At 45.8% G+C, this 26,861-nt stretch overlaps 1 protein-coding gene across 4 annotated transcripts in view; it reads right to left on the bottom strand.

Annotated features, from left to right (window-relative positions):
* GIGYF2 (GRB10 interacting GYF protein 2) overlaps window positions 1–26,861 on the bottom strand; it is a 674,098-nt gene that overhangs the window by 44,439 nt on the left and 602,798 nt on the right. For all 4 annotated transcript variants that reach the window (XM_033959534.1, XM_033959536.1, XM_033959537.1 and 1 more), the window contains one exon: window positions 535–689. In XM_033959534.1, the coding sequence (XP_033815425.1) occupies window positions 535–689 (155 nt within the window). The remainder of the gene's footprint in view (window positions 1–534; window positions 690–26,861) is intronic.

The following is a 26,861-nucleotide window of genomic DNA, read 5'->3' as shown; positions in this document are numbered from 1 at the left end:
TTCTACTGAAACCATTATCATATTCCTTTTCTGATGGAGCAGGCCTTCTCAATCCAGGGCATACCAAGTCCCATTGGGTTTTCTGGATATCCACCATGAATATACGTGAGATAGATTTGCATACCAAGGACGACATGCATGGCTATTTATTTATTTATTTTAGTTTTCTGTCCCATCCTCCCCAAAGAGCTCATGAAAACCTGATGGGATTTGGTTTGCCCCGAGGACTGGGTTGAGAAGCCTTGTACTAGAGAATAGCAGAATACTGGAGAAGGGCTGCAAAGCAGTAAATGGAAGGAACCTAACCTGGAGTTGCACGGTCTGAAGATTTTCAGGAGTTGCTGGTTATTACATTCTTTCAGTAGGAATATCAATACTGTGGAGGAGCATATGGTAATATAGGAACTATGCATTCTGAAACCATAGGAACTATGCCAGCACAGCAATGTGAAACCATCCACTGTCCCAAACAGCCTTTAATTCCAGCTTCTACCCAGCACTCCTCATTTCCCTTGTTTACATCCTGATCCTTACCATCCAAGTTGTTGGCTGTGTTTAGTGCATGCAACATCTGTTCACACCACTGAGTGAATCCATCCTGCGCCTTATTCACACCCTGGAACAGTTTCAGCACCTTTTCCTCCTCTTCTACCTTCTTATTTTGCCTGCTGCTGACACCTGTTGGCTTACTGAGAGAAAGAGAGAAATAATGTGATATAACATTCTCAAAACCATGACAGACTATGTAAAAGATCAAAGTGGTTTACTTGTAATAAATTCTCTCTGAAGACAATTCAACAGTCACAAGTGCACAGAACTTCATGTACTGTTTCCCATATTTATTCTCAGTTCTAACAATTCTGTTCAGAAGAACAACTCCAACTTAAAGTGAATGAAACTGGTGACCTGCCTTCAGAGTAGTGCTGTCCGATTCAGGGAAAAAAATCTCGATTCGATTCAGCCTACTGAATCAATTTTCCGGTTCGATTCGATTCAATTTTCCTGCCCAAGTGGATGTTTGTTTGTTTTTTTTTTTTTTTCAAACATCCTGGTGGGTTATTTTATACCCAAATATATGTTCAGGAATAATTAATTGCCCCAAGTGCACTAAACTGCAAACAGATATGAACTAATGTGCACACAGGTGATTATAACACACACTTTATAACACTTCTCAGTGCTCAGAGAATGTTTTTTAGCTTATGAGACTGTTGGGTAAGCTTACCCGCTTACTCAGCGGTCTCATAAGCTAAAAACGCTTCTCTGAGCACTGAGAAGTGTTATAAAGTGTGTTTTATAATCACCTGTGTGCACATTAGTTCATATCTGTTTGGGGTTTATTTTATAGCCTCTTCACCCCCTTTGCCTTCTCCTATCTGCACTGGTGCTGTGGTGTCCTCCAGGAATTTGTTCAAACCTTTCTTAAAACCAGCTACGCTATCCACTTTTACCACAACCTCTGGCAATGCATTCTGCTTTGTGAGGAGGGACCAAACCCTAGAGTTAGCTTGAGTAGACACTAAGGACAATATTCAAAGATTGTGATAAGGTTGTTCTATGTGAATTTTTCATTTTGCCCATGTGCTTTTTCTTCTCAAAGAGCACATATTTTTGGAGAGGTGTTATTTGGGGGTTTTGATGATAAGATTGGAATATACAGTACGTACCTCCTAAATATTTAATCCAAATACTGCTAAGACATATTTCAAGTGAGACTAAGAACACAGGAGAAAGATTTCAACTTTTTTTTTACCATTTTAAAGAAGTAGAAAAAGTAGGATTAAGTAAAATCTGATTACTATACAGGCCCCCTTTTATTAAACCGTGATAACGTTTTTTGGTGTCGGGAGCAGCGCGAGGCATTCAGCGAAGCTCCTGGCGCTAAAAAACGCTATCGCGGTTTAATAAAAAGGGGCCTTGGGATAAAATCTACTGCTACAGCTCCTTTCATTTTATCCTTGTTAGCAGGACCCAAAATCCCAATCAAATGGGAATATTTTTCTAGCAGTGGAACCACACATACCATTGCTCAGATACTCCCGCAATGCCCATAGCTGCAGATTCTCAAGCAACTGTGTAGCTGCCTCTCCTCTGACCATTTTCCCCCAAGCACTTGTAGGTGCCGTTAGAATCCATGCACCCAAAACATGCTAGCCCAAACCGATCAATCCGATCCTAGTGGGGAGGGGCATGCTTCCAGAAAGGTCACAGCCTCCTTCAAACTTGCCAATCCGACGCCTGTTGGGTGGGACATGAGGCTGAAAATGACGAGACCCCTTGAAACTAGCCAATCTGAGCCCATTCAGACGTGCATCCGGAAATGCCAATGTTCTTCCCTTCCAAAAGCTGCAGGCTTTGATTAAATGGGCGGCTTGAGTGGAAACCGGAGGATACTGCACTACTTCCTGACTGATGGGGAGGAGGGTTGGGCCCCGAATCAGCGAGGCCGATTTTTAAAAAAAATATGAATCAATTCAAATTGATTCACCTGAAGTGAATCAGTGAATTGATTCGAAACGTGAATCGGGCAACACTACTTCAGAGAATACTTCTTAAAAGTAAGAAATTTTGCTTTCTTGGAATGCAAATGGATTCACAGATACCCACAATATATTTTTAAAAAGGGCATGGTGGGGTGGAAAAGCATAGTTACTTACCATAACAGTTGTTATCCAGGGACAGCAGGCAGCTATTCTCAACATATGGGTGACATCATCCACACAGCCCGGATGCAGACAGCCTCGCAAGCAGACTTGCTTGTAGAAATGTAGAAGTTTCGAGTCAATCGCATCGCGCATGCGCGAGTGCCTTCCCGCCCAGTACAGGGCGAGTCTCCTCAGTTCAGATAGCTAGCAGAGAAGCCAACCAGGGGAGGTGGGTGGGTTGTGAGAATAGCTGCCTGCTGTCCCTGGATAACAACTGTTACGGTAAGTAACTGTGCTTTATCCCAGGAAAAGCAGGCAGCATATTTTTTACATGTGGGTGACCTCCAAGCTAACCAGAATGGGATGGTGGGAGTGTTGGCAACTTAGGAGAATAAATTATGTAATACTCTCTGGCCAAAATGGCCATCCCATCTGGAGAAAAATCCAGACAATAGTGAGAGGTGAAAGTATGAACCAAGGACCAGGAAGCAGCTTTGCAAATTTCCTCAATAGGAGTGGATCTGAGGAAAGCTACTGAAGCTGCCATGGCTCTGACTTTGTGGGCTGTGACTCGACTCTGTAGATGTAGTCCAGTCTGGGCATAGCAGAAAGAGATACAAGCAGCCATCCCATTGGAGATGGTATGCTTAGAGATTGGATGTCCCAACTTGTTTGGAGCAAAGGAGACAAAAAGTTGAGGAACAGTTCTGTGTGGTTTGGTGCGTTCCAAGCAGAAGGCCAAAGCACGCTTACAGTCCAGAGTATGAAGAACTGATTCTGCAGGATGAGAATGAGGTCTTGGAAAAAACACTGGAAGTACGAGAGATTGATTGAGATGAAATTCTGAATTTAGAATGAGTAAAGAGGACCACCTTGTCATGATGCAAGACTGTGAAAGGTGGATCAGCAACTAATGCTGCAGCTCACTGACTCTTCAAGCAGATGTGAGGGCAATGAGAAACACTACTTTCCAAGTGAGATATTTCAGATGAGCCGTAGACATTGGTTCAAATGGAGGCTTCATCAATTGAGCAAGAACAACATTGAGATCCCAAATGATTGGAGGTGGTTTGAGATGAGGTTTGACATTGAAAAGTCCTTTTATGAATCTGGAGACCACCGGATGAGCAGAGAGGGGTTTCCCTTCAATAGGCTGATGGAAAGCAGCAATTGCACTGAGATGGACTCAGATCGATGCAGACTTGAGGCCAGAGGTGGATAAATGCAAAAGATAATCTAGAACAGAAGATAAGGAGGAATCTTGAGGCTCCTTATCATGAGAGATGCACCATGTAGAAAATTTAGTCCATTTTTGGTGGTAGCATTGTCCAGTGGCAGGCTTTCTAGAAGCCTCTAAAATGTCTCTTACAGGTTGAGAAAACTGAAGAGGAGTTATGTTGAGAGGTACCAAGTTGTCAGGTGTAGAGACTGCAGGTTGGGATGAAGTAGAGATCCTTGACTCTGTATAAGTAGATACGGAAAAACTGGTAGAGGGTATGGCTCCCTACTGCTGAGTTAAAGTAGAAGGGAGTACCAAGGTTGTCTCGGCCACAGAGGAGCTATTAGAATCATGGTAGCATGATCGTTCTTCAACTCAACAAAAGTCTTGAGAATGAAAGGGAATGGAGGGAATACATAAAGAAAATGATTTGTCCATTCCAGTAGAAAAGCATCTGCCTCGAGGCGATGAGGAGAATATATCCTGGAGCAGGACTGAGGCAGGTTGTTGTTGTGGGAAGATGCAAAGAGATCTATCTGAGGCGAGGAATTGAATGTCCATTCGTGAGATTGTAGAAGACGACTCAATTTGCCAAACAGTTTTTTGCCCCTTGGATGTAGACAGCTTTCAAGAAGGCGTTGTGGAGGATTGCCCAGTCCCAATCCTTCAGAGCTTCTTGACAAAGGGAGGGAGATCCCGTCCACCCCTGTTTTTGACATAGTACACAGCGACTTGGTTGTCCGTTCGAATGAGGACTACCTGGTCAATAAGATGTTGAAAAGCTTTGAGAGCATTGAAGATCGCTCTGAGTTGCAACAGATCGATGCGACACTGACGATCCGTACTGATCCAGTGGCCTTGAGTACGGAGACCATCAAGATGAGTCCCCCAAGCGTAGGTCGAGGAATCTGTTGTAAGGACCTTCTGATGAGGGGGCACTGGAAACAGCAAGCCTCTGGAGAGATTGGAAGAGAGCATCCACCAGGGAGAGACTGTCTCAAGGAAGAAGTGACTGTAAGGTGTTGAGAGTGGGTCGCAAGCCTGCATCCACAGAGATGTCAGGGTCCACAGAGGAATTCTGAGGTGAAGTCTAGCAAAGAGTCACGTGTGAAGGCCATGCGACCTAGAAGTACCATCATGTGTCTCGGTGAGATTGAAGAGCGGGAAGACAGTGCACAAGACGATACGATATATTTTCAGTAGTAGCCCCTCAAACCTGGAATTCTCTCCCCCAATATATTAGAGACGAAAAAGATATTAGCCGTTTCAAAATTAATTTAAAAACCATTCTGTTTAAAGATGCGTTTACCTCCTATATGGAATAATTGCAGTGCAGCAGTCCTTTATAAAAAAAAAAAAATAAAATAATAATAAAAAAAAAAAACACCCTTCCTAATGTTTTTTCCTTTCATGTTTCTCTCTTTTTAAAATGATTAATATTGTAACCTGAATCCCTCTTCCCTTCCATCCAGTTGAGTCTGTTGGTCTGTAGGTCAAACCCCCTTTTTTATTATTATTATTACCTTGTATCTTAACATATGTTCAAATTTGGATTTTATAGTAATTCGCTTAATATTTTATTTGTTATGATTATTTTGTATTTTAACGTATGTTCAAATTTGGATTTTATAGTAATTCGCTTAATATTTTATTTGTTATTATTATTTTGTATTTTAACGTATGTTCAAATTTGGATTTTAATGTAAATCGCTTAGTATTTTATGTATAAGCGATTCATAAAATTTCGAATAAACTTGACAGAGTTGAGGAAGGAATGCTCTTAGTTGGATGGTGTCCAGAACAGCTCCGATGAACTGTAGATTCAGAGACGGCAGAAGTTGGGATTTGGGAAAGTTGATTTCAAATCACAAGCTTTGTAGGAACCACTTAGTCCGTTGGGTCGCTATAATAACCCCCTGTCATCTAGGTAGGAAAACACCTGGAGACCATGGTTCCTTAGAGCTGCTGCTACCACCACCAGGCACTTGGTGAACACTCTGGGAGATGAAGCCAGGCCAAAGGGTAGCACTCTGTATTGATAATGCAGATTACCCACCCGAAATATAAGGTACTGACGGGAGGTCAGAATAATGGAGATGTGAGTACAAGCCTCCTTGAGATCCAGAGAACATAACCAATCGTAATGATCTAGAAGGGGTAAAGGGACGCCAGGAACAACATGCAAAATTTTTCTGTGATGAAAAATTTGTTGAGAGCCCTGAGATCCAAAATGGGTTTGAGATCGCCTGTCTTCTCCGGAACTAGGAAGTAAAGGGAGTAAAACCCCATGTCTGCTGTTAAACTGAGTGAAATGAAGAGAGTATCCTTCTCTGAGTATTGACAGCACCCAGAGGTTGGATCCTATGGGGGGAAGGAAGGACAAAGGCAGAACGATGGAAGTTATGCTCTGTTTTAGACAAAAAGGCTGCAAAGCTTTAGGTGTAGCAGAGGTTAAGGTATCTGTTGCTACTGATTCTGCGGTTTCTTGGGAGGTGCTCGAGTGTAAGGAGCCGCCCTTGGAGTATAACGCCTCTGGAAAACCGGAGTAGGGCGTGAATGGTTTGCAGGAGCTGGCTTTGGCTTTGGTCTGACAATGAAAGGAAAAGATTTTTCATGTTCAAACAACTGCTTAGTGGCAGCCTCTATGGATTCATCAAAGAGGTCATTGCCCTGACAAGGAATGTTAGCTAGACAATCCTGAAGATTAGGATTCATGTCAATGGTGTGAAGCCAGGCCAAGTGGAGAGAAAGCAGTGGCCTTAGCCAACAGCTCAAAGGCATCATAAGAGGACTGGAGAAGATGCAATCTGAGTTGTGACAGAGTAGCAGTGACTTCTTGGAACTTGAAATGTCTATGTTGATCTAGGTTCTTGAGAAAACCTGGGAGAAGATCAATAAGGAACTTGAGATAAGACAAAATTGTAATTGAAGACTTTGGAGGACATCATAGTATTTTGATATAGACGGCATCCAAAGTTGTCCATAGGCTTACCCTCCCTTCCAGGAGGAACTGTAGCATAGACCCTGGAAGGATGGGTTCTTTTCAAAGAAGACTCCACAAGGAGGGATTGATGAGATAATTGTGAAGTCTCAAACCCTTACAATGCAGAGTTCTATACTTCGAGTCCAATTTGCCTGGAACAGCAAGTAGAGCAGAAGGAGTCTCCAGACAACGATTAAAAGCTTGTTAAAAGGAAGCTTAAGTGACTCTGCAGGAGGATGAGGTAGATGCATGACCTCGAGATACTCCTAAGAGTAGTTAGAACCAGCATCTAACTGAATTTTCAGGTCATCAGCCATTTGACAAAGAAAGGAAGAGAAAGACAGCTGATCTGCCAAGGCTCTGCCTCTTGAGGGACTCGATGACCTCGAGAACGAAGGTGAAGCCTCTCAGGAGAAGTGACAATCCAAAGAATATGGAAACTTGGAGGAGGCAATGGAAGCAGCTGATTCCTCAGGGTCCGGAAACGGTGACGTTGAGCGAGGAGTTGGAGGCCTCGAAGAACTGGAAGGTCTGGAATGAGGCCTAGACAAAGAAGGCTGCACTTTAGAAGAAGATCTGCGCCTCGATGGATGTCTCGATGAAGGCCTTGATCGGCAATGAGAGTGATGCCTAGGTCTCGAGGATCGAAGAGACTTCGCCCTATGTATGGAAACAGGCAATGCTGGTGATGAATGGATAGGGCTAGAAGTTGGAGATTGAAACACGGTGAATTGGATCGGGGAATCTCAAAGCACTCCCAAAGACTCTGCTCCTTGTATGGAATGTAAGGATTCCTATCGAGACACTCGCAAAGACTCTGCTCCTTGCGTAGAGTGTGAAACTTCAGCTCGAGGCACACGCTCGACCTCGCGTGAGACTGCTGATTGCCCAGGCTGGATGACAGGGGGCAGCGTCGAGGCAGAACCATATTTGCTCAGTAACTGAACAAATTACTGCTCCAACATGGTCTGGAGAGAAGCCTGCAAAGGTGGATCCACGTCTGAAAACGGACCACTTGCTGAGGCTAAAGGCTCTAAGGTGGCAGTGGAGATGTGCTTGGACTTGGAGGCCATGGAAAGCTTGAGAACCACCGCAGGAACCTTCTGCTTATGTATCTGACCTGAGGGGATCTCAGGGGAAGATAATGCAGGTGTACTAGAGGCTAAAGATGATTCAAATGAGGACGGTCTGATGAGGCTCGAGGTTGGAGTCGTGGAAGCAGGAGGACCTTCGCTGGAAGATGGGACCGAGGCAGCACTTGAGGTCGAGGGTGTCAGCGAAGAGTCCATGCTGAAGAGTGTTTCTACTAAAACTCGATAATGTGTAAGGGCTCAAGGTTGAAGAGTAGCACAGGGCTTGCACAGGGCTTCGGATTATGGTCAGGCCCAAGGCATTTGAGGTATCAGCGATGTGGGTCCATGAGAGAAATCGCACGCTGGCACTGGCTACACTGCTTAAAGCCCATGACTGGCCAAGTTCAACGCAGCGTGTCAAAGTACAGACTTCTCGGCTCTGCGGAAAACTGAGAACTGAGGAGACTCACCCTGTACTGGGCGGGAAGGCATTCGCGCATGCAGCTGACTCAAAACTTCTACGTTTCTACAGCATGTCTGCTTGCGAGGCTGTCCGCATCCGGGCTCTGTGGATGATGTCACCCATATGTTGAGAATAGGCTACCTGCTTGTCCTGGGATAACAATAAGACCACCAATGAGCAGTGTCACAAACCCGGATTGCAGTAAAGTGAATTAAGACAACTTTGATTGCATAACCTGCTTTTATTGTTCATGAGAGCTTAAAATTTTCATTTGGAGAGTATTGGATACATTTTATACTGTTTTGAATTAGTTTTAAATCATTCTTGGAAGTTATTTATGCAACTTTCAAGCTCTCATGAACAAAAAAAGCAAGTTGTGCAATCAAGGTTGTCTAATTCACTTTAGTGCAATCTGGGTTTGTGGTGTTGTTAACTACAGCCTTCAGATTACTTTTAAATAAGCTTTTTCTCAGGGACTTTTGGTCACTTTCATAATATTTATTGTGTTTTTGAACATTTTTTGATAGCAGATCTTACTAATTGGTCAAAATTGGACTTTAAGACCAATTGGGTGTTTTTATAATTTTTTATGTGGTTTGAATGCTTGATACTTATTTGTGACTTAAGTTTGTCCATGCCGTTTTAGGTTTTTTTCCCCCATGAAATTTTATTGAAAATTTTTTATCAAAATACAACAAGGGAACAGAAATGGAAAACATTCCAACAAAAGGATGGAGAAAGCTTGATACTATCAATTCAATAACTATAACAGAAGAAATAAATTATCCAAACTGTTCAATACAACTATTATACAATGACCATAAGAGAAAAAGGAAAATAAAAAAAAGTGAAAAAAAAGGGGGGGGGGAACAGAAAAGAGTAAATCCCCCAGAGGCCGAGGGAGAGAAAAAGAAGAAAGTAGTGCTGCAAAATATAACTAATAGGGCTATGATGGCATGTAAAAGTAAACTGAATTCAGAAAGGTTTCAAAAGTGGACCATATCTTAACTGTTTTGTTGTTCAGAGGCATGGTTGCAGAGATTAATAATTCACGTCTATGTTGAAGTAACACTGACTGCAACCAAAAATGAACATTAATCAAATCAAATGATTTCCAACTAGTCTTTAAGCCCGTTACATTAACGGGTGCTAGAATAGATGCGTGTGTCTATCTTTCTTTCTCTCTCTCTCTCCTTGGCCGCTGTTTGTCTGTCTTTCTTTCTGTCTCTCTCTTTCCTCGGCTGTCCACCATTACCCCTTGCCTGCTTCCCCTGTCCAGCAGTAGGCCTTCTCCTTTCCTTTTACCTCCCCACCTGTCCAGCAGCACCTCTTCCCTACTCCCCCTGTCCAACAGTAGGCCTTCTCCCTTCTTTTTACCTCCCCCCTGTCCAGCAGCACCTCTTCCCTGCTCCTCTGTCCAGCAGTAGGCCTCCCTTCCTGTTACCTCCCCCCCTGTCCAGCAGCACCTCCTCCCTGCTCCCCCTGTCCAGCTGAGGCGCTGGAAGCATGGAACAGGGGCTGCCGCTATTCCTCCTTGCCTGCCTTTGCGTCCCCTTGCTGCTGGGCAGCGGCAGCGCACTGGACCTGCACTTTTCAGGCCTCGAAGCCGAAGTGGCGCCCAACCTCTCGCTGGGGGCGGACTGGACATAATGAAATTCGCGGTCAACCCGATCTCCTCATCTGGCACAACCTGCACATGCGAGCCCCACTCTGCCTCCACGCAGGGGACTTGCTGCGGGGTGCCACCGACCTGGTCACTGCCCACTTCTTTCGGGGGGCTGCCGCAAGCCGCTCCAAATCAGTGCACGCGCCGCAAACTGTGTCCTTCCATGGCCGTATTCTATTTGCCAAATAGAATATGGCCATGGAAGGACACAGCTTGCTGCAGGGATCACAAAACCCTAAGTGCGCATGTGCGCTTAGTGTTTTATTATAGAAGGTTAGATAGAATTAGTCTCATAGCGATAATGAGAAGAATATTAAACAGAGCATGACTGGAATCTTAATAGAAGGAGCCTCTGACTTAAGTATGATTACACTAAAAGTTATATTGGTGTGTAAGTCAAAAATAGACCTCATCACAGACCAAACATCATTCCAATAGGTTTGTAAACAGGTACATTCAAATAGAATGTGCAAAAGGGTTCCTGAAAGTGACTTACAAATCCAACATTTGTTGGATGGAAGAAGTCTGGCTATATGAAGTTTTTGAGGCGTCCAGTTTGTTCTATGATGTAAAAGGAACATGGATTGCATTGAGTTAGCAGAAGGGATTGATCTAAGAGTTTTGGACCAAAAGTTAGATCAATTTTTTCCGGTATTCGACAATTAAGGTCCAATTTCCAAGAATTTTGTAGAGGAACAAGCGTATTGAATTGAGAATCTATAATAATAAAACGCTAAGTGCGCATGTGCACTCCTACCTGCATGATCCGTAGGTCCGTGGCTAGCAGGAGTGCGCATGCGCGCTTACAATGGTCCCACACTCGCAGACCCCAAGGTAATGTTGTGCGGTCTGGCCGGCTCCCTTACACTCCACGCCTGAAGTTTATTTTTTTAAGTTCAAAGCCGCCGCCGCGGCTTCTTTCACGAGCTGCACCTGCGTCTGAGAATGCTTCTGATGCAGGCGGGGATCATGAGAGGAGCCACCGCAGCACCTTTAAACTTAAAAATAACTCCGGCAAGAGACTAAGGGAGCCGGCTGGACCGTGGAAGGGAAGGGAACGGGGGGGGGGGGGGAAGAGGGGGAAATGCTGCTGCTGCACAGGGACGTCGAGGGGGAGGGAAATACCGCTGCTGCAAGTGGGGTAGGGGGAGGGAAATGCTGCTGTACAGGGAAATGGAGGGGGAGGGAATGCTGCTGCGGGTGCTGCACAGGGAAGTGGGGGGTGGGAGGGAAATGCTGCTGCTGCTGCTGCACAGGGAAGTGGGGTGGGGAGGGAAATGCTGCTGCACAGGGAAATGGGGGGAGGGAATGCTGCTGCAGCTGCTGCACAGGGAAGTGGGGGTAGGGAGGGAAATGCTGCTGCTGCATAGGGGGCAGGGAGAGAGACAGATAGAAAGAAAGACAGACAGACAACGGGAGGGAGGGAGAAAGAAAGGAAGAAAGACACAGGGAGAGACAGAAAGAAAGACAGCGGGAGGGAGAGAGACCAAAAGAAAGAGACAGGGGTAGGGAGAGAGACGGAAAGAAAGACAGACAGACATATATTCTAGCACTCGTTAATGTAACAGGTTTAAAGCCTAGTTAATGAATAATCTTATAAATATTTGATGCTACGTGTCCTTTAATCAACAATATGGAGAAAAGGGAAAACAATGAAGGGACATCTTTAGTGATAGTATATAAAATATTTGATTTTCTAAGCACTCTAGTGAGTTGAAGCCACTGATAAAATGCTGAGGCCAGGAGAGCAAATTTAGATTGTAAATCTGCAAAGGATAAAAGTTGTAAAAAGGAGCTGCAGATGTCTTTTATATACCAAATCCCAAGTTGAGCCCATTTGTGTTAATTAATGGTAGAGTTATCAATCAGAAGTTGTGAGTTATACCACAGAGATACAGTAGGTGCGCAGAATTACAGATAGAGGTCTCAAAAAGCTTATTTAGATCAAGGAGACATTGCACCGAGTGAGAGATTATAGAATTAGTTCATTTAAGAAAGACATCGGAAGTGAGTAGGGGCACAAGCAAGGTAGAGGAAATAAGAAACGAAAGCTCTAATTGCAACCAGAGGGGATGATACTCCAGAGGAGAAGAGAACCACTGACTAGCTTGCCGCAAAATAAAAGCTTTATGGTAAATATAAAAACCAGGCAGGAAAACACCTGTCCTAACTTTAGAAGCTTTAAGAGCTCCTTTTACAAAGGTTCGTAAAGCGTTTTTAGCGCACACACAAGATTAGTGTGCGCTGTAGCGTACGCTAGCCGAAAAACTACCGCCTGCTTAAAAGGAGGCGGTAGCGGCTAGCGCGCGGGGCATTTTAGCATTGTGCTAAAACTGCTAGCGCACCTTTGTAAAAGGAGCCCTAAGATTTTTAAGTGCAATTTTTGGAGGTTTGTGTTTCCAGATAAAAGCAGAAATATGTTTCTCCACAAATTTATCAAAAGGAGATGGAAATAAGTTCGGAATCATACTGAGTACAAAATTAATTTTAGGTGAGAGCACCATTTTCTTTGTTTCAATGCAACCCCACCAGGAAAGATATAGAGGATGCCATGATTGTAAAAGTGATTTTGTAGTATTTATGAGGTTCTCTCCATTATGTTTGATCGTGGCTGGAAGGGTAGTATATAAATCTATACCAATGTATCTTATATGAGAAGAAGACCATAGTAAATTAAATGGTTGGACCATATCCGAGTGAGAGTGGGCATTGAGAGGTAAAACCTCAGTTTTTTGTTGATTAATTTTGTGTCCAGAGAAGAGGGAATAGGTATTGATTAAATCAAAAAGAACTGGAAGCGAATGTTCCAGCTTAGCAACATATAAGAGCACATCATCTGCATAGGCCGTCAAGTTTGTAATCTATATTATTACACGAAATGCCGGATATTGTCTTGTGTGAAATGATGGCCAAAAGAAGGAGTTCGAGAGCTAAGTTGAAAAGATAAGGTGACAAGGGACAACCTTGCCGAGTGCCTCTTTGCAAGGTAAAAAAATGTGATAGATTATTATTCGCTATAATGGAAGCCTTAGGGTTCTTACAGAGTATCTTTACAAAATCTATAAACGTAGAATGGAAAGCAAACCAGCCCATGGTTTGAAAGAGGTGTGACCATTCTACTCTATCAAATGCTTTTTCAGTGTCTAACGATAGAGTGATACAAGGGTCCTTAGAAGTACGAGCAATGGAGGCCAAATGAAAGAAGAGACGAGAATTATCTGTTATAAGTCTGCCCAGCATAAAACACACTTGATGGGAAGAGATAAGTTTACCTATGACACTTTTAAGTCTATGAGAAAGAATAGTAGCATAAATTTTGTAACCAGTATTTAATAGCAAAATAGGTCTATAATTCTGGATCAATTGAGAATCTTTATTAGGTTTGGAAATGACCGTAAAGCACAGTTACTACCATAACAGGTGTTATCCAGGGACAGCAGACAGATATTCTCTATATGTGGGTGACGTCATCCACGGAGCCCCGTCACGGACAGCTTTTCAAGCAAACTTGATTGAAGATCTCAAAGTTTGCTAGTGCTGCATCACGCATGCGTGTGCCTTCCCGCTCCACTAGAGGGCGCGTCTCCTCCTCGTGGTCTTCAGTTCAGATAGCTAGCAAAGAAGCCAACCCGGGGAGGTGGGAGGATTGCGAAAATATCTGCCTGCTGTCCCTGGATAACACCTGTTACGGTAAGTAACTGTGCTTTATCCCAGGACAAGCAGGCAGCATATTCTTTACATGTGGGTGACCTCCAAGCTAACCAAAGGGGACGGAGGGAGAGTTGGCAATTTAGGAGAACAGATTACGTAAAACCGACTGGCCAAACTGGCCGTCGCGCCTGGAAAAAGCATCCAGACAGTAGTGAGAGGTGAAGGTATGAACCGAAGACCAAGTGGCGGCCTTGCAGATCTCCTCAATAGGCGTGGACCTGAGGAAAGCGACAGACGCTGCCATGCAGCGAGAGACCAGCCTGAGCGTAGCAGAAAGAAATACAAGCAGCCAATCAGTTTGACAAGGTGCGCTTGGAGACAGGACGTCCCAACCGATTAGGATGAAAGGACAAGAAAAGTTGAGCAACCTTCCGGTAAGGCTGGGTCCGTTGGATATAAAAAGCCAACGCCCTCTTACAGTCAAGGGTATGAAGCGCCACCTCTCCCGGATGAGAATGGGGCTTAGGAAAAAACACCGGAAGGACAATAGACTGATTAAGGTGGAAATCCGAAACCACCTTAGGCAAAAACTTAGGATGAGTAGGCAGGACCACCTTGTCATGATGAAAGACAGTAAAAGGCAGGTCCGCAATCAGAGCCTACAGCTCACTGACTCTACGAGCAGACGTGAGAGCAATCAGGAACACCACTTTCCAAGTAAGGAACTTCAGAAGAGCCTTATTAATGGGTTCAAAGGGAGGCTTCATCAGTTGAGCAAGAACCACATTCAAATCCCAAACCACAGGGGGAGGCTTGAGAGGAGGATGGACATTCAAGAGGCCCCTCATGAAGCGAGAAACCAGCAGGTGGGCCGAGAGCGATTTCCCATCAAGCTGCCGGTGAAAGGCAGCAATCGCACTGAGATGGACTTGAACAGAATTCATCTTGAGGCCAGACCGAGACAAATGAAGCAAATAATCCAGTACTGAGAACAAGGAGGCAGACAGAGGCTCCACGCGGTGGGAAGCACACCACATGGCGAATCTAGTCCACTTCTGGGAATAACACAGCCTAGTAGAAGCCTTCCGAGAAGCGTCCAGGACATCCCGCACCGACTGAGAAAACTCAAAGGAAGGAGTCAGGTGGAAAGGAACCACGCTGTCAAGTGCAGAGACTGCAGATTGGGATGCAGCAGCGAACCCCGACTCTGAGACAGCAGAGAAGGAAAAACAGGTAGAAGTAGAGGCTCCCTGACACTGAGCTGGAGGAGCAGGGAGAACCACGGCTGCCAGGGCCACCGAGGAGCTATCAAGATCATGGTGGCGCGAACCAACTTGAGGTGCACGAGAGTTTTCAAAATCAGAGGAAAGGGAGGAAACGCATAGAGGAACCTGCCCATCCAATTCAGAAGGAAAGCATCCGCCTCGAGACGATCTGGGGAGTAAATCCTGGAGCAGAAGCGAGGCAACTTGTGATTGAGGGGCGAAGCGAACAGATCTATCTGTGGAGTCCCCCAGCGAGCAAACACCTGACGCAGAGTCGAGGAATGGAGCGACCATTCGTGCAGCTGAAGAAGGCGACTCAACCTGTCCACCAGGCAATTCAGTTCGCCCTGGATGTAAACCGCCCGAAGGAAGATGTTGTGGCATAACGCCCACTCCGAAAGCCGAAGAGCTTCCCTGCAGAGAGACAGGGAACCTGTACCCCCTTGCTTGTTCACATAATACATCGCCACCTGGTTGTCTGTGCGCACCAGGACCACCTGATCCTGAAATAAATGACGAAAAGCCACCACCGGTCCCCCTCATCCATCAAAGGATACAAAGTGGGAAGAGAGAGCATACAGAACCTCTCCCTGACCAGGAACTTGTTCAACTTCCGGAGATCCAGGATAGGACGGATGTCCCCGGTCTTTTTGGGAACCAGGAAGTACCGGGAGTAAAACCCGGAGCCCTGCTGACAAGGGGAGACCTCCTCCACCGCCCGAAGGCAGAGGAGGGGCCTGAGCCTCCTGGAGAAGCAGGGGGAGCTGCACCCGGTTGGAAAGAGACTCTCTCGGGGGCCTGTCCGGGGGCAAGGTCCGGAAGTTCAGGGAATACCCCTCCCGGACGACGGAGAGGACTCAAGTGTCTGCAGTGATCAGCGCCCAGCGTTGAACAAAGGCGTGGAGACGGCCCCCAATAGGAAGAGGAGAAGGGCCGAGGGCGGAGGAGGCCAGCCCCCTCCCGCCGGGACAGTCAAAGGGACGGCGCTGGCTTGGCAGCTGCAGGGGTCTGAGGCTTAGGAGGCTAGGCCTCCTCCTCCTCTGCTGCTGCTGGCACCGAGGAGGAGGCCTAGAAAACGCCAGCATCAATTTCTGCGGGTAGTGCCAGGGAGGCAACCTGGCACTAGAAGAAATACAACTTTTTCTATTTTTGGACCTCAGCTCTGGAACAAACTTCCTATCTTTCTACGCGCTGAAATCTCTCTAGAAAAATTTAAAAAGAATTTAAAAAGTTACCTTTATAGAGATGCATTTGATTCTTAAATTAGATAATCTTTTCTTTTTTTTCCCTTTTCTTCCCCTATCCATACCTTTCCTGATGTTGTTCTTCCCTAAAAATGTTTTTTTTTTTTAAACAAATGTAATTTTATCCTAGTAATCCTTATGTATTTTTTATTGTCTGTGGATATGTCTTTATATCTATTGTTTAAATAATTTATTTCCCCAGATTTTAATTTTTGTAATACGCATTGAAAATATTTGATATTGCGTGTAAATCAAAATCTTAATAAACTTGAAACTTGAAACCTATAAGACTTGGGCGGATCGGGCTTCGCCTTGGCCCGGACCAAGGAGGCAAAGGAGCGCTCATGTTCAGAGAGGCGTTTGGTGGCGGCCTCAATGGAATCATTGAACAGCTCGTTACCCAAGCACGGAAGATTCGCCAACCAGTCTTGCAGGTTTGGATCCATATCTACTATGCGGAGCCACGCCAGGCGACGCATGGCCACTGCAAAGTTCAAAAGCATCATAAGAGGCCTGAAACATATAAAGCCGAATTTGCAAAAGAGTATCCACAAGCCGGTGAAACTCAGCACGGCGATGGACCGGCAAATCATCCTGGAAAGACGGCAGAGACTTAATGCACTGCTTCAAATAGGACGTGAAAGTAAAGTTATAATTCAAGACCCTGTTAGCCATCATGGAATTTTGGTACAGGCGTCTGCCAAACTTATCCATAGTTCAGCCTTCCCGGCCCGGCGGGACAGCCGCGTAGACCTTGGAAGGGTGAGACTTCTTGAGGGAAGACTCCACCACCAAAAGACTGGTGGGACAGCTGAGCCTTCTCAAACCCCTTACAGGGGACCATCCGGTACCGAGACTCCATTTTAGATGGAAAGGCCGGGATAGCATAAGGAGTCTCCAAGTTTCGAAAAAAAGTCTGCTGCAACACTGGATTCAGGGGGAGCCGCAAGGACTCTTTAGGAGGATGGGGAAGTTCCTTGGTATACCTGGAATCAGACTGGAGTCCAAATGCAACGCCTTCCCCATGTCCTGCACAAATCTGGTGAAGGAAGAAGGTCGGCTCTCAGACTGTCCCTCAAGGGGGGATGCCGAGCAGGACTTTAAGGCAGCAGAAAAGGAGGGGGAAGCCTCCCTGGAGTACTGTGCCAACAAGCATGGACGCCGAGGACGCCCCACTATAAGAACGGGGGGAGTCAACGACAGCTTGCGTTTAGAGGTCCCCGATGGAGAGGACCCAGGGGTCCGGGGCACCGAGGCCTGCTGAAGTCGCCCTGGAGAGCCCCGGGATGAAGACAAGCTTCGGGAAAAAGAGGCAGAACTCCCTGACACCGGGGCCTCACGGTGCGAAACCCGAGATTGCATGGGAGACTGCCACAGACTCGGGTCGGACAAAGTCAGGTCCGAGGGCTTGAGGGACCCTTTAGTGCGAGGGCCCGGCGACCTACCCCGCCGTGGGGAAGAATCCCTGGCTTTCTTCGCAGGCCTCCGGTACGAGGGAGACAGACGCCTCGACCGGTGCCGCAACTGAGGTTGGGCAGTGGGAGAAGCATGCCTCGAAGGAAGAGGAGAGGAATCAGTCGAGGACATGCGCCGAGACTGATGCACCTTGCCCCGAGAAACTTCGGAGCAACGCTCAGGCTGGTCCGCAACGAGCGAGGTCGAGGTCGGTGCAAGCTGGGCCAAAGCCGAGGAGAGCTGCGAGGAGATGATCACCTTCAGCATATCTTCAAACATGGGCACCGAGACTAAGTTGGAACCGACAGGTGCCGCAGTGCACTCCACCGAGGGTGACCTCGAGGAAGAGTATTCCCGTATGGTGGAGGCACGCTTAGAAGGCTTAGAAGGTGGTCTCGTTGAGGCTGGTGGGACTACACTCACCGCCTGGAGGGCCAGAGACACCAAGGGTGGCGTCTTCTGCAACTGAACTGAACCTGAAGGAGGAAGAGGAGACTTACACGAAGACGAGGTCTTCGAGGTTGGGGTCGCCGAGGCCTTCGAGGTCGAGGGAGACTTGCAGGGGACTGAGATCTTCGAGGCCGAGACTGGGGCCGAAGCGAGGTCAGCCTCCATGGCGAAGAGCTCCCCAATCCGGGCCTGATGCCGCCGAAGAGCCCGAGGCTGAAGGGTAGCGCAACGAGGGCAAGAGTCCGTGGGGTGGTCAGCACCCAGGCACAAGATATAACAGCGGTGTGGGTCTGTGATGGAAATTACCTGACTGCACTGCGTGCACTTTTTAAACCCGGTAAGAGGCTGGGACATAAGGTAAAAGAAAGGCCGCGGCCACGGCAAACCGGGATCGCTTAGTCACCAAAGTCGAAAAAGAAAAATTACATGAGTGGAGAAAAAAGAGTACAAAACACCGCACAGCGACTCACGAAGTGAAAATAAAGAAGCCTCGGTGCAAGAAAGGCACTTAGAACGCAGAGAAGAGAGACAGGGCTTGCTGGCTCCGCGGAAAACTAAGAACTTAAGACCATGAGGAGGAGATGCACCCTCTAGTGGACCGGGAAGGCACACGCATGCGTGGTGCAGCGCTAGCAAACTTTGAGATCTTCAATCAAGTTTGCTTGGAAAGCTGTCCGCGACGGGGCTCTGTGGATGATGTCACCCACATGTAGAGAATATGCTGCCTGCTTGTCCTGGGATAATAATAGCATCTAAAAAATGTCTTTTAGAAACAGTATGAGGTTGAAGAGAGTTGAATAAGGAGGTAAGTATAGGAGACATTTTACATTTAAAGAGTTTGTAGAACTCCACTGAAATACCATCAAATCCAGAAACTTTTCTAGAAGATAAATGTTGTATAGCTGATATAGAAACATAGAAACATAGAAATAGACGGCAGATAAGGGCCACGGCCCATCTAGTCTGCCCATCCCAATGACCCTACCCTACCTTTCTCTGTGAATAGATCCCACGTGTCTATCCCATTTGGCCTTAAAATCAGGCACGCTGCTGGCCTCAATAACCTGAAGTGGAAGACTATTCCAGCGATCAACCACCCTTTCAGTGAAAAATAATTTCCTGTTGTCACCGTGCAGTTTCCCGCCCATGATTTTCCACAGATGCCCCCTGGTCTTGGAGAATTCAAAGGGGTTCTGCAAAACAGCATTGTCGACATCAGAAAGTTTGGTGGAATGTAAAGAGGCAAAAAGTAATTGGAAATAGACATCGTATCAGACAGCTCAGACGAGTAGAACTGAGAATAGAATGTGTGGAAAACTTTAGAAATCTCACTAGGTGATAAGAAAAGTTGACCATTATGTTTATTAAGAACTTTATATACCGCATAACAGCCTAACAGGATCCAAGCGGTTTACAATACACAGTTCAAATTCATCAAGAAAAGAACTCCACCAAAAATAGAAAAGGAAAGATTAAGGGCTCCTTTTACCAAGGTGCACTAGCGTTTTTAGCGCATGCTACATTGCCACACGCGCTATAAGTTTTAATAGATGGAATTTGCACTTTAGTCCTTTTCTTCTTAAGATAATTCGCAAGCATTCGACTACTCTTAATCATTTCTACATAATATTTAGTATTAGTTTCAAAAATATCTTGCTGCGCATTTACACTAACAAGCTTGTTATAAGAATATTTTAGTTTATATATTTCAGGGAGCAGATGCTTATTATTAGTATCAAATAAATATTTTTCTAAAGACTTGATTTGTAAATCAAAGTTTTGTAACTCTGCATTGCACTGCTTAGTCTTATAGGCCTGAATAGATATAAGCTCACCTCATAAAGAAACTTAAAAGTTCCCAAATATACTGATTCATTCACTCTACTAAGGAATAACTCTACTCATGCCCTCTACCAAGGAATAACTCAGAAGAAAACTCGTCGCCTCCAACTAATGCAAAACACTGCTGTTAAACTTCTCTACCACGGCAAAAAATATGATCATGTTACTCCCCTTCTCCGCAAAGCTCATTTGTTGCCCATCTCTTATCGTTCTACCTATAAAATATTACTTCTTGCTTTTAAAACAAAAAACACGCATCAACCAGCCTTCATTAATAAACTTTTAATTCCTTATGCATCTTACAGAACTCTCCGATCTAGTAATCAAAACCTGCTCACTATTTCTCCAATAAGAGAACTCTTTTACGACACAACACACAAATCCATCTTCTCTGTCATAGCTCCCACACTGTGGAATGCTCATTCCACTGATTTTCATCTAGAAAATTCTTTAAATTCAAATCCAAACTTGAAACGTTCCTATTTAAAGTTGCCTTTACCTTGTAAATGCTATTCCCTTTGAAATTCGATTATTCTTTTCAGAAATTTTAAGACAACCAAAACGCTTTTTTTAGAAGCGATCTCCCTAGCCTAACTGTACCTCCCTTTCCCATTTCTCTCTTTTATTTTTATCTCGATGTATTTATTAATCTTTCCTTCCCATCCTTTCCTAATGTATCATGTATATTCATGCGCAAATGTCTCCCCCCCTTTTTTTTTCCTTTAGTTTAGATAAGCTTTATTCTTCTTTTAATTTTTACTACATATTATTGTTAACCGTTCAGATACCTGTATGATAAACGGTATATCAAAAATAAAGAAACGTGAAAGGATCTAACGAGTCAGAGTTATTAAACTGAAAACACTTGTCTATAAATTTATTAAGTCGTTCTTTGATGGACTTATCTGCTAGTAAGGAATTATTAAGTCTCCAAAGAGGGGGCCTGGATTGTACCGGTGCAGACCATTTCAGAGTAATAGAAATAGGAGCATGGTCCGAGTCTACAATAGTGTTTTTATTTGCGAAGATTCCAGATTAGGAACAAGATTAGAAGAAAGTAATCAATTCTAGAATAGCTACTGTATGGAGATGAAAAGTAAGTGTAAGCCCAGGATTATGTAGTCTCCGAGGCTCAGATAAGTTATAATGCCAAATAAGAGAATGCAGGGTAAGATTGGCTTTGGAAGGGGTAATGATGTTAGAGGAATGTCTATTGAGCCAGACATCCAAGGGCAAGTTAAAGTCTCCTGCCATTATAATAGGGAGAGGATCAAACTCAGAAATAGAATGAATGAGTTGAGTGAAGAATTCAGGCAAATCAACGTTAGATGCATATATGTTGATAAGAAGAACTTCTTCAGAGAAAATTTTAGCCATGTGCCTCAGGCCACGCCCCCAGGTGGGACCTAAGGCTCTAGGGCCTATTCTGATTGGCCCACGCGCCTTAGGCCCCACCAGTAGGCGGAGCTTTAGGATGGATGGGCCAATCCGGCCTCATTCCTTTGTTGGCTGCCTGCCGGACAGGTGGGTTTGGCTCCCGTCTGTCCGGCCAATTACCAAAGGTACGGGGAAGGGGGGTGGGGGGGTCATGGGGGTCGCCAGGGGGATCGCGGGTCGGCTGGGGGGGCGGTTGGAGGTTCTTGGGGGGGGCGGTCGTTGGGGGGGAGGGGGGTTTGCGTCGAGGGCAGGAGGGCCTGGGATCCCTCCTGCCCGTAATGTACTGCGGGGTGGGGTTAGGGGGTCGCCGTGGCCAGGAGGATTTGGGCTCCCTCCTGGCCCGATATTGTCGGGGAGTCGGCGGTCCTTCAGGGTGGGGGTGCGAGTGGTCCTGCCGAGGGGGGAGAAGAATCGGACGTCGAGGGGGGGCATCAGGCTTTCAGGATGGGGACAGACCTTCAAGGGGGGACAGGACTTCAAGGGGGGACAGGCAGACCTTCAAGGGGGACAGGCAGACCTTCAAGGGGGGACAGGACTTCAAGGGGGGACAGGACTTCAAGGGGGACAGGCAGACCGAAGGGAGTGAAAAAGCTATAAAATAAACCCACTAGCGTGTCAATGTGTTGAGAGGAAGAGGTGGTCTGGGAAATTCTGCTGAGAAAACTCCGGGTCGGGACAGCGCACGGAGAGGCGGGGCAGTGCACGGAAAGTCATGGCAGGTGAACGGAGAGTCGGGACAGCGCACGGAGAGGCGGGGCAGTGCACGGAAAGTCAGGGCGGGTGAACGGTGAGTCGGGGCAACCAGAGGAGAGTCGGGGAGGGCGAAAGGAGAGTCGGGGTGGCCAGAGGAGAGTCGGGGAGAGCGAAAGGAGAGTCGGGGTGGCCAGAGGAGAGTCGGGCAGCATGCGCGGTATACCCATGAGCGCTGTATACAAAAATTTCCGTACATACAAGTGTGGTTTCTGCGCGCTATACCCGTGTGCGCGTTTTACACGGGTGCGCGTTATATCCGCGAAAATACGGTAATAGTTTACTCATAAGCCTTGCGTGCGGAACCTTGTCAAACGCTTTTTGGAAGTGCAAGTAAATTATGTCCACTGGATCTCCACTATCTATTTGCTTGTTAACCTTCTCAAAAAATTGAAGTAAATTTGTCAAACATGACCTCCCTTTCCTGAAGCCGTGTTGACTAGCTTTCATTAGGTTGTGCTTATCCAAGTGTTGTACAATGCGGTCTTTAATCAGTGCTTCGATTATCTTCCCAGGAACCGATGTGAGACTCACCGGTCTGTAGTTTCCTGGTTCACCTCTTGATCTTTTTTTGAAAATTGGGATGACATTTGCAATCTTCCAGTCATCTGGTACTTGCCCGGTTCTAATTGACATGTTAGCTAAAGATTGTAGTAGTTCCCCAATTTCTATCTTAAGTTCCTTTAAAACTCTCGGGTGAATCCCGTCCGGTCCAGGGGATTTATCGCTTTTTAGTCTGTCAATCTGAAAGTAAATCTTGTCCAACTCCACATTTATTGTTGTTAGGCTCTCCTCTATGCCTCCGGTGAATACCCTCCCAGTGTCTGGCATTGTTGTAGTGTCCTCGTTTGTGAAGACAGAGGCAAAGAATGAATTTAACCTATCAGCAACCTGTTTGTCTTCTTTGATTGACCCTATCATTCCTTGGTCGTTGAGAGGGCCCACTGTTTCTCTTGCTGGTTTCTTCCCTTTTATATATCTATAAAAGGGCTTAAAGTTTTTGTTTTCTTGCGCTATCTTTACTTCATAGTCTTTTTTGGTTTGTATTACCACTTTATGACACTTTTTTTGGTCGATTTTGTGACAGTTCCAGGCCTCCGTCTTTTTTTCCCTTTTCCATTTTTTAAACGAGTTCCTCTTCTCCTTTACTGCAACCTTCACCTCTTTGGATAACCAAGCTGGTTCTCCTTTGTTCTTTTTCTGCCTTCCTTTGGATAACTTCGGTATGTAAAGATTCTGTGCTTCAATGATGGTGTTTTTCAGTAGAGACCATGCTTGTTCAACTGAATGGATTTCTGATTTGCCCTTCTTGAGCCGTTTTTTAACTATGGCTCTCATGCTGTCATAATTTCCTTTTTTGAAGTTAAAGGTTGAGGCTTTAGTCTTGATTGGTTTCCCTTTTCCGATGCCAATGGTAAAATTGATCATATTGTGATCACTTGTCCCCAGCGGGGCTGTAACTTCTACATCTGCTGTCTTTCCAGTAATGCCATTTATAACCAAGTCCAGGATTGCGTTTCCTCTTGTCGGTTCTCCCACCATTTGTTCAAGGAAACAATCTCCTATCATCTCTAGGAATTTGGTCTCTCTGCCGCAGTTTGACGTTCCCATTTTCCAGTCTAATCCCGGAAAGTTGAAGTCCCCCATGATTGTTACATTTCCTGATTTACATCCACTGTGAATTTCCTCCATCGTTTCTTTGTCTGTTTCTTCAGTCTGTCCCGGAGGTCGATAATAGAGGCCAATTTGTATATCTGCTTCTTTTTGTCCAGGAATCTTTATCCAGAGGGACTCTAGTTTACCATTTGATTCCGTCTCCCCCTCTCTAACAGACTCTATTTCTTCCTGGACGTACAGGGCAATGCCTCCCCCTTTTTGCCCAATCCTATCTCTTCTGTATAGTTTATATCCTTGCAATGCTGTGTCCCATACATTTTCTTCATTCTACCACGTTTCTGTTATTCCTATGATATCCAGTTGTTTATTTCTTGCTAGTTCTTCCAGTTCGCCCATTTTGTTTCTTAAGCTTCTAGCATTTGTATACATACATTTAAGATCCGTTCGTGCTAATTTCCTGAATTTAGTGGTTTTCCCACTGCTTTTTGTATCCATTTGCTCTTTTTCGTTTTCATCGCCTCCCGTAGTTTCATCTTGTTCTTCCCCTATATCTGTGTGGTTTTTTGAAGTTGCTACTTCAGGATATCCTGGTGTCCGGGCCATCGACTGGTTGTCGACTGTCGGCTCTCCCCTGATTTTTAGTTTAAAGCCTTCTCAATGAACCTCTTCATGTTCTCAGCTAGGACTCTAGCTCCCTGCTTGGTGAGGTGTAGACCGTCTTTTCTAAAGTACCTGCTTTTTCCCCAGAATGTTGTCCAGTTTCGCACGAAGTCGAAACCCTCTTCCTCACACCATCGCTTCATCCAGGCGTTTACTTCTCTAAGTTCCTCCTGTCGCATTGCGTCTGCTCTCGGTACCGGGAGGATTTCCGAGAAAGCCACCTTCACATCTCTGACCTTCAATTTCCTCCCGAGTGATCGGAGCTGGTCCTTCATTATTTCCCTATCGTATTTCCTTCCGCTAATATCGTTGGTTCCCACGTGAATAAGTACGGCGGTATCCTTTCCTCCTGCTCCGTCTATGATCTTGGTGATCCTGCTGGCCACGTCCCTCACTCTTGCACCAGGCAGGCAGGTAACCATTCTATCCTCTCTTCCTCCCGCAGTGTGGCTGTCCACACTTCTTATGATGGAATCTCCAACTATGATCCCAATCTTCTTTAGTTTGAAGTTCCTCTGGGGTCTTAAGTCCGTATCCATGGTGTAAATCATGTCTTCCGTCTTCTGTGGCTCATCCCCAGATGGTCTATCTTCTCTTCTGATTGGATTGGTGCCTCCTTCTGTATCAAATACTTCATCCTCCTGGGTTGTTTGGTTGCTGATCTCAAGCCCTGGGATTTCCACAATCTGTTGGTGGGCTTCTTCGATGTATCTCTCCAATTCCTCAATCACTTCGCTGGTACTGGACTCCACAATCAACCTCTCCTGTTTGTGCTTTTCCTCCTTATGACTGAGAAGTTCTTCGAGTTCCTTCACGGTGCCCTCTAGCAGCCAGACTTGCTGTTTCAGGCTTTCCAGCTCCCTGCACCTACTGCAAATGTATGCCGTAGTCCCTGAGGGGAGGTAGTCATACATACTGCAGCCGGTGCAGAAGACTGGAAAGTTCGTCTTATGGCTTCCGTGGGTGCTCTTAACCTGTTGCATCCTCCGAGTTGCCTGTGCTTTATATGTGAACCCCTTTTACCAAAAAGTTGTGTGCATCCTCCTGCCAATTTGTTGTCCTCCTTTCTGCTCCAAGCAACCGTCCGTGTATGGATAAGAGTTTACAACTTACGATTTGAGGTTACCAATTTATTGGCCTTACTTCCTGGCGCTTTCTTAAGGCGGCTTCGCAAAGGCGCTCTCGCTAAGGCGAGTGCCTTTGCAGCTCGCCTTCGCCGCGCGCCGAACGGCTGTGCGCCGTTGGCCCTCCCCCTTTTAAGGGGGAGGTGAGTCGCGCTGCTGGTGACGTGCAGGGGGGGCGGAGCTAACTCTCGCCTTCCCCACGCAGCTTGCAGTCCCCTTTAGCCTTCCCCTCCTCCTGAAGCTATGGCAAGTAAAATTAGTTAAAGGCAGCACTTACAGCTGAACTGCTGCCCGATGTAAACATAACTCAATCGTTAGAGCATTATTAAACCAGAAAGTGAGAACACACAGGAAACCAGGCAGTTTAAAAATAAAAAGCTGGTAACCATATCAAGGTAAGACCAAGGGACCGATCAGAGAATGGATCAAGATCCCATGCCCTGCGATTGGAGCTGATCCAGATGGGCTTGCAAAAGTTCAGGAGAGTCAAATACTTTAGTAGCATTGTTTAAGGTAATAACCATATGCACAGGGTACATGAGGCCAAAACGAGCGCCCATTGACTTTAGCCATGGCCTCATGGCTAAAAAAGATTTTCTTTTCCTGGCGGTTGTCTTGGCGAGATCAGGAACGATCAAAATTTTCCTGCTGTCGATTTGGAGTCCAGGGTGGTTTCTGGAAGCTGTAAGGAGTTGCAGAGCCTGCGAGAACAGGACGAGCTTAGCGACGATAGGGCGCGGGAAAGCCTGATTTTGCCACAGGTGTGAAGGCACTCGATGTGAACATTCAATGTCGATATCACAAGCCGGATCCCTCAATCCCTTCCTTCAACAAAACGATGATTCTCACATTGTTTCGTCTGCTCCAATTGGCTAAGTTCTCAATGTCTTGTTCTAACTTTTTCATATGTTTGTCTTACTGATCGTGATGTTGTGCGATTTCCAAGGCAGTAGCATCTGCTTCAGTTTCAAGTCTCAATTCTTAATTGAAAAGCCGATAGAGAGGAATTAATCTTGGCTAGGTCTTACTTTAGATCTTAACTTGTCTCGAAATGTTTAGCATTCAGCTCCCTTAGAGCATGAAATTGGTGGAAGTGGCAGCCTTTTTTTTCTGGCGCCATTTTTTCATGTGTTGGAGGGTCCGGTTTGGTCATTTTAAAGCCTGCAGCTTGACCAGCTGACACTTCCATTTTTGATGGTTTGGAAGCTGACATCTTCTGCTTGCCAAATAGTGATAAAAGATCCTGGCAGCGGGTAATGTCGTCGATGGAGGGAGAGAGCAAGGCTCAGGCATCCATCTTGTCTGCAGCTCTGGAAA

The sequence above is a fragment of the Geotrypetes seraphini genome, chromosome 9 (genome assembly GCF_902459505.1).
Source record: "Geotrypetes seraphini chromosome 9, aGeoSer1.1, whole genome shotgun sequence".
Lineage (NCBI taxonomy): Eukaryota > Metazoa > Chordata > Amphibia > Gymnophiona > Dermophiidae > Geotrypetes > Geotrypetes seraphini.
This window is presented reverse-complemented; position numbering and strand designations above follow the sequence as displayed.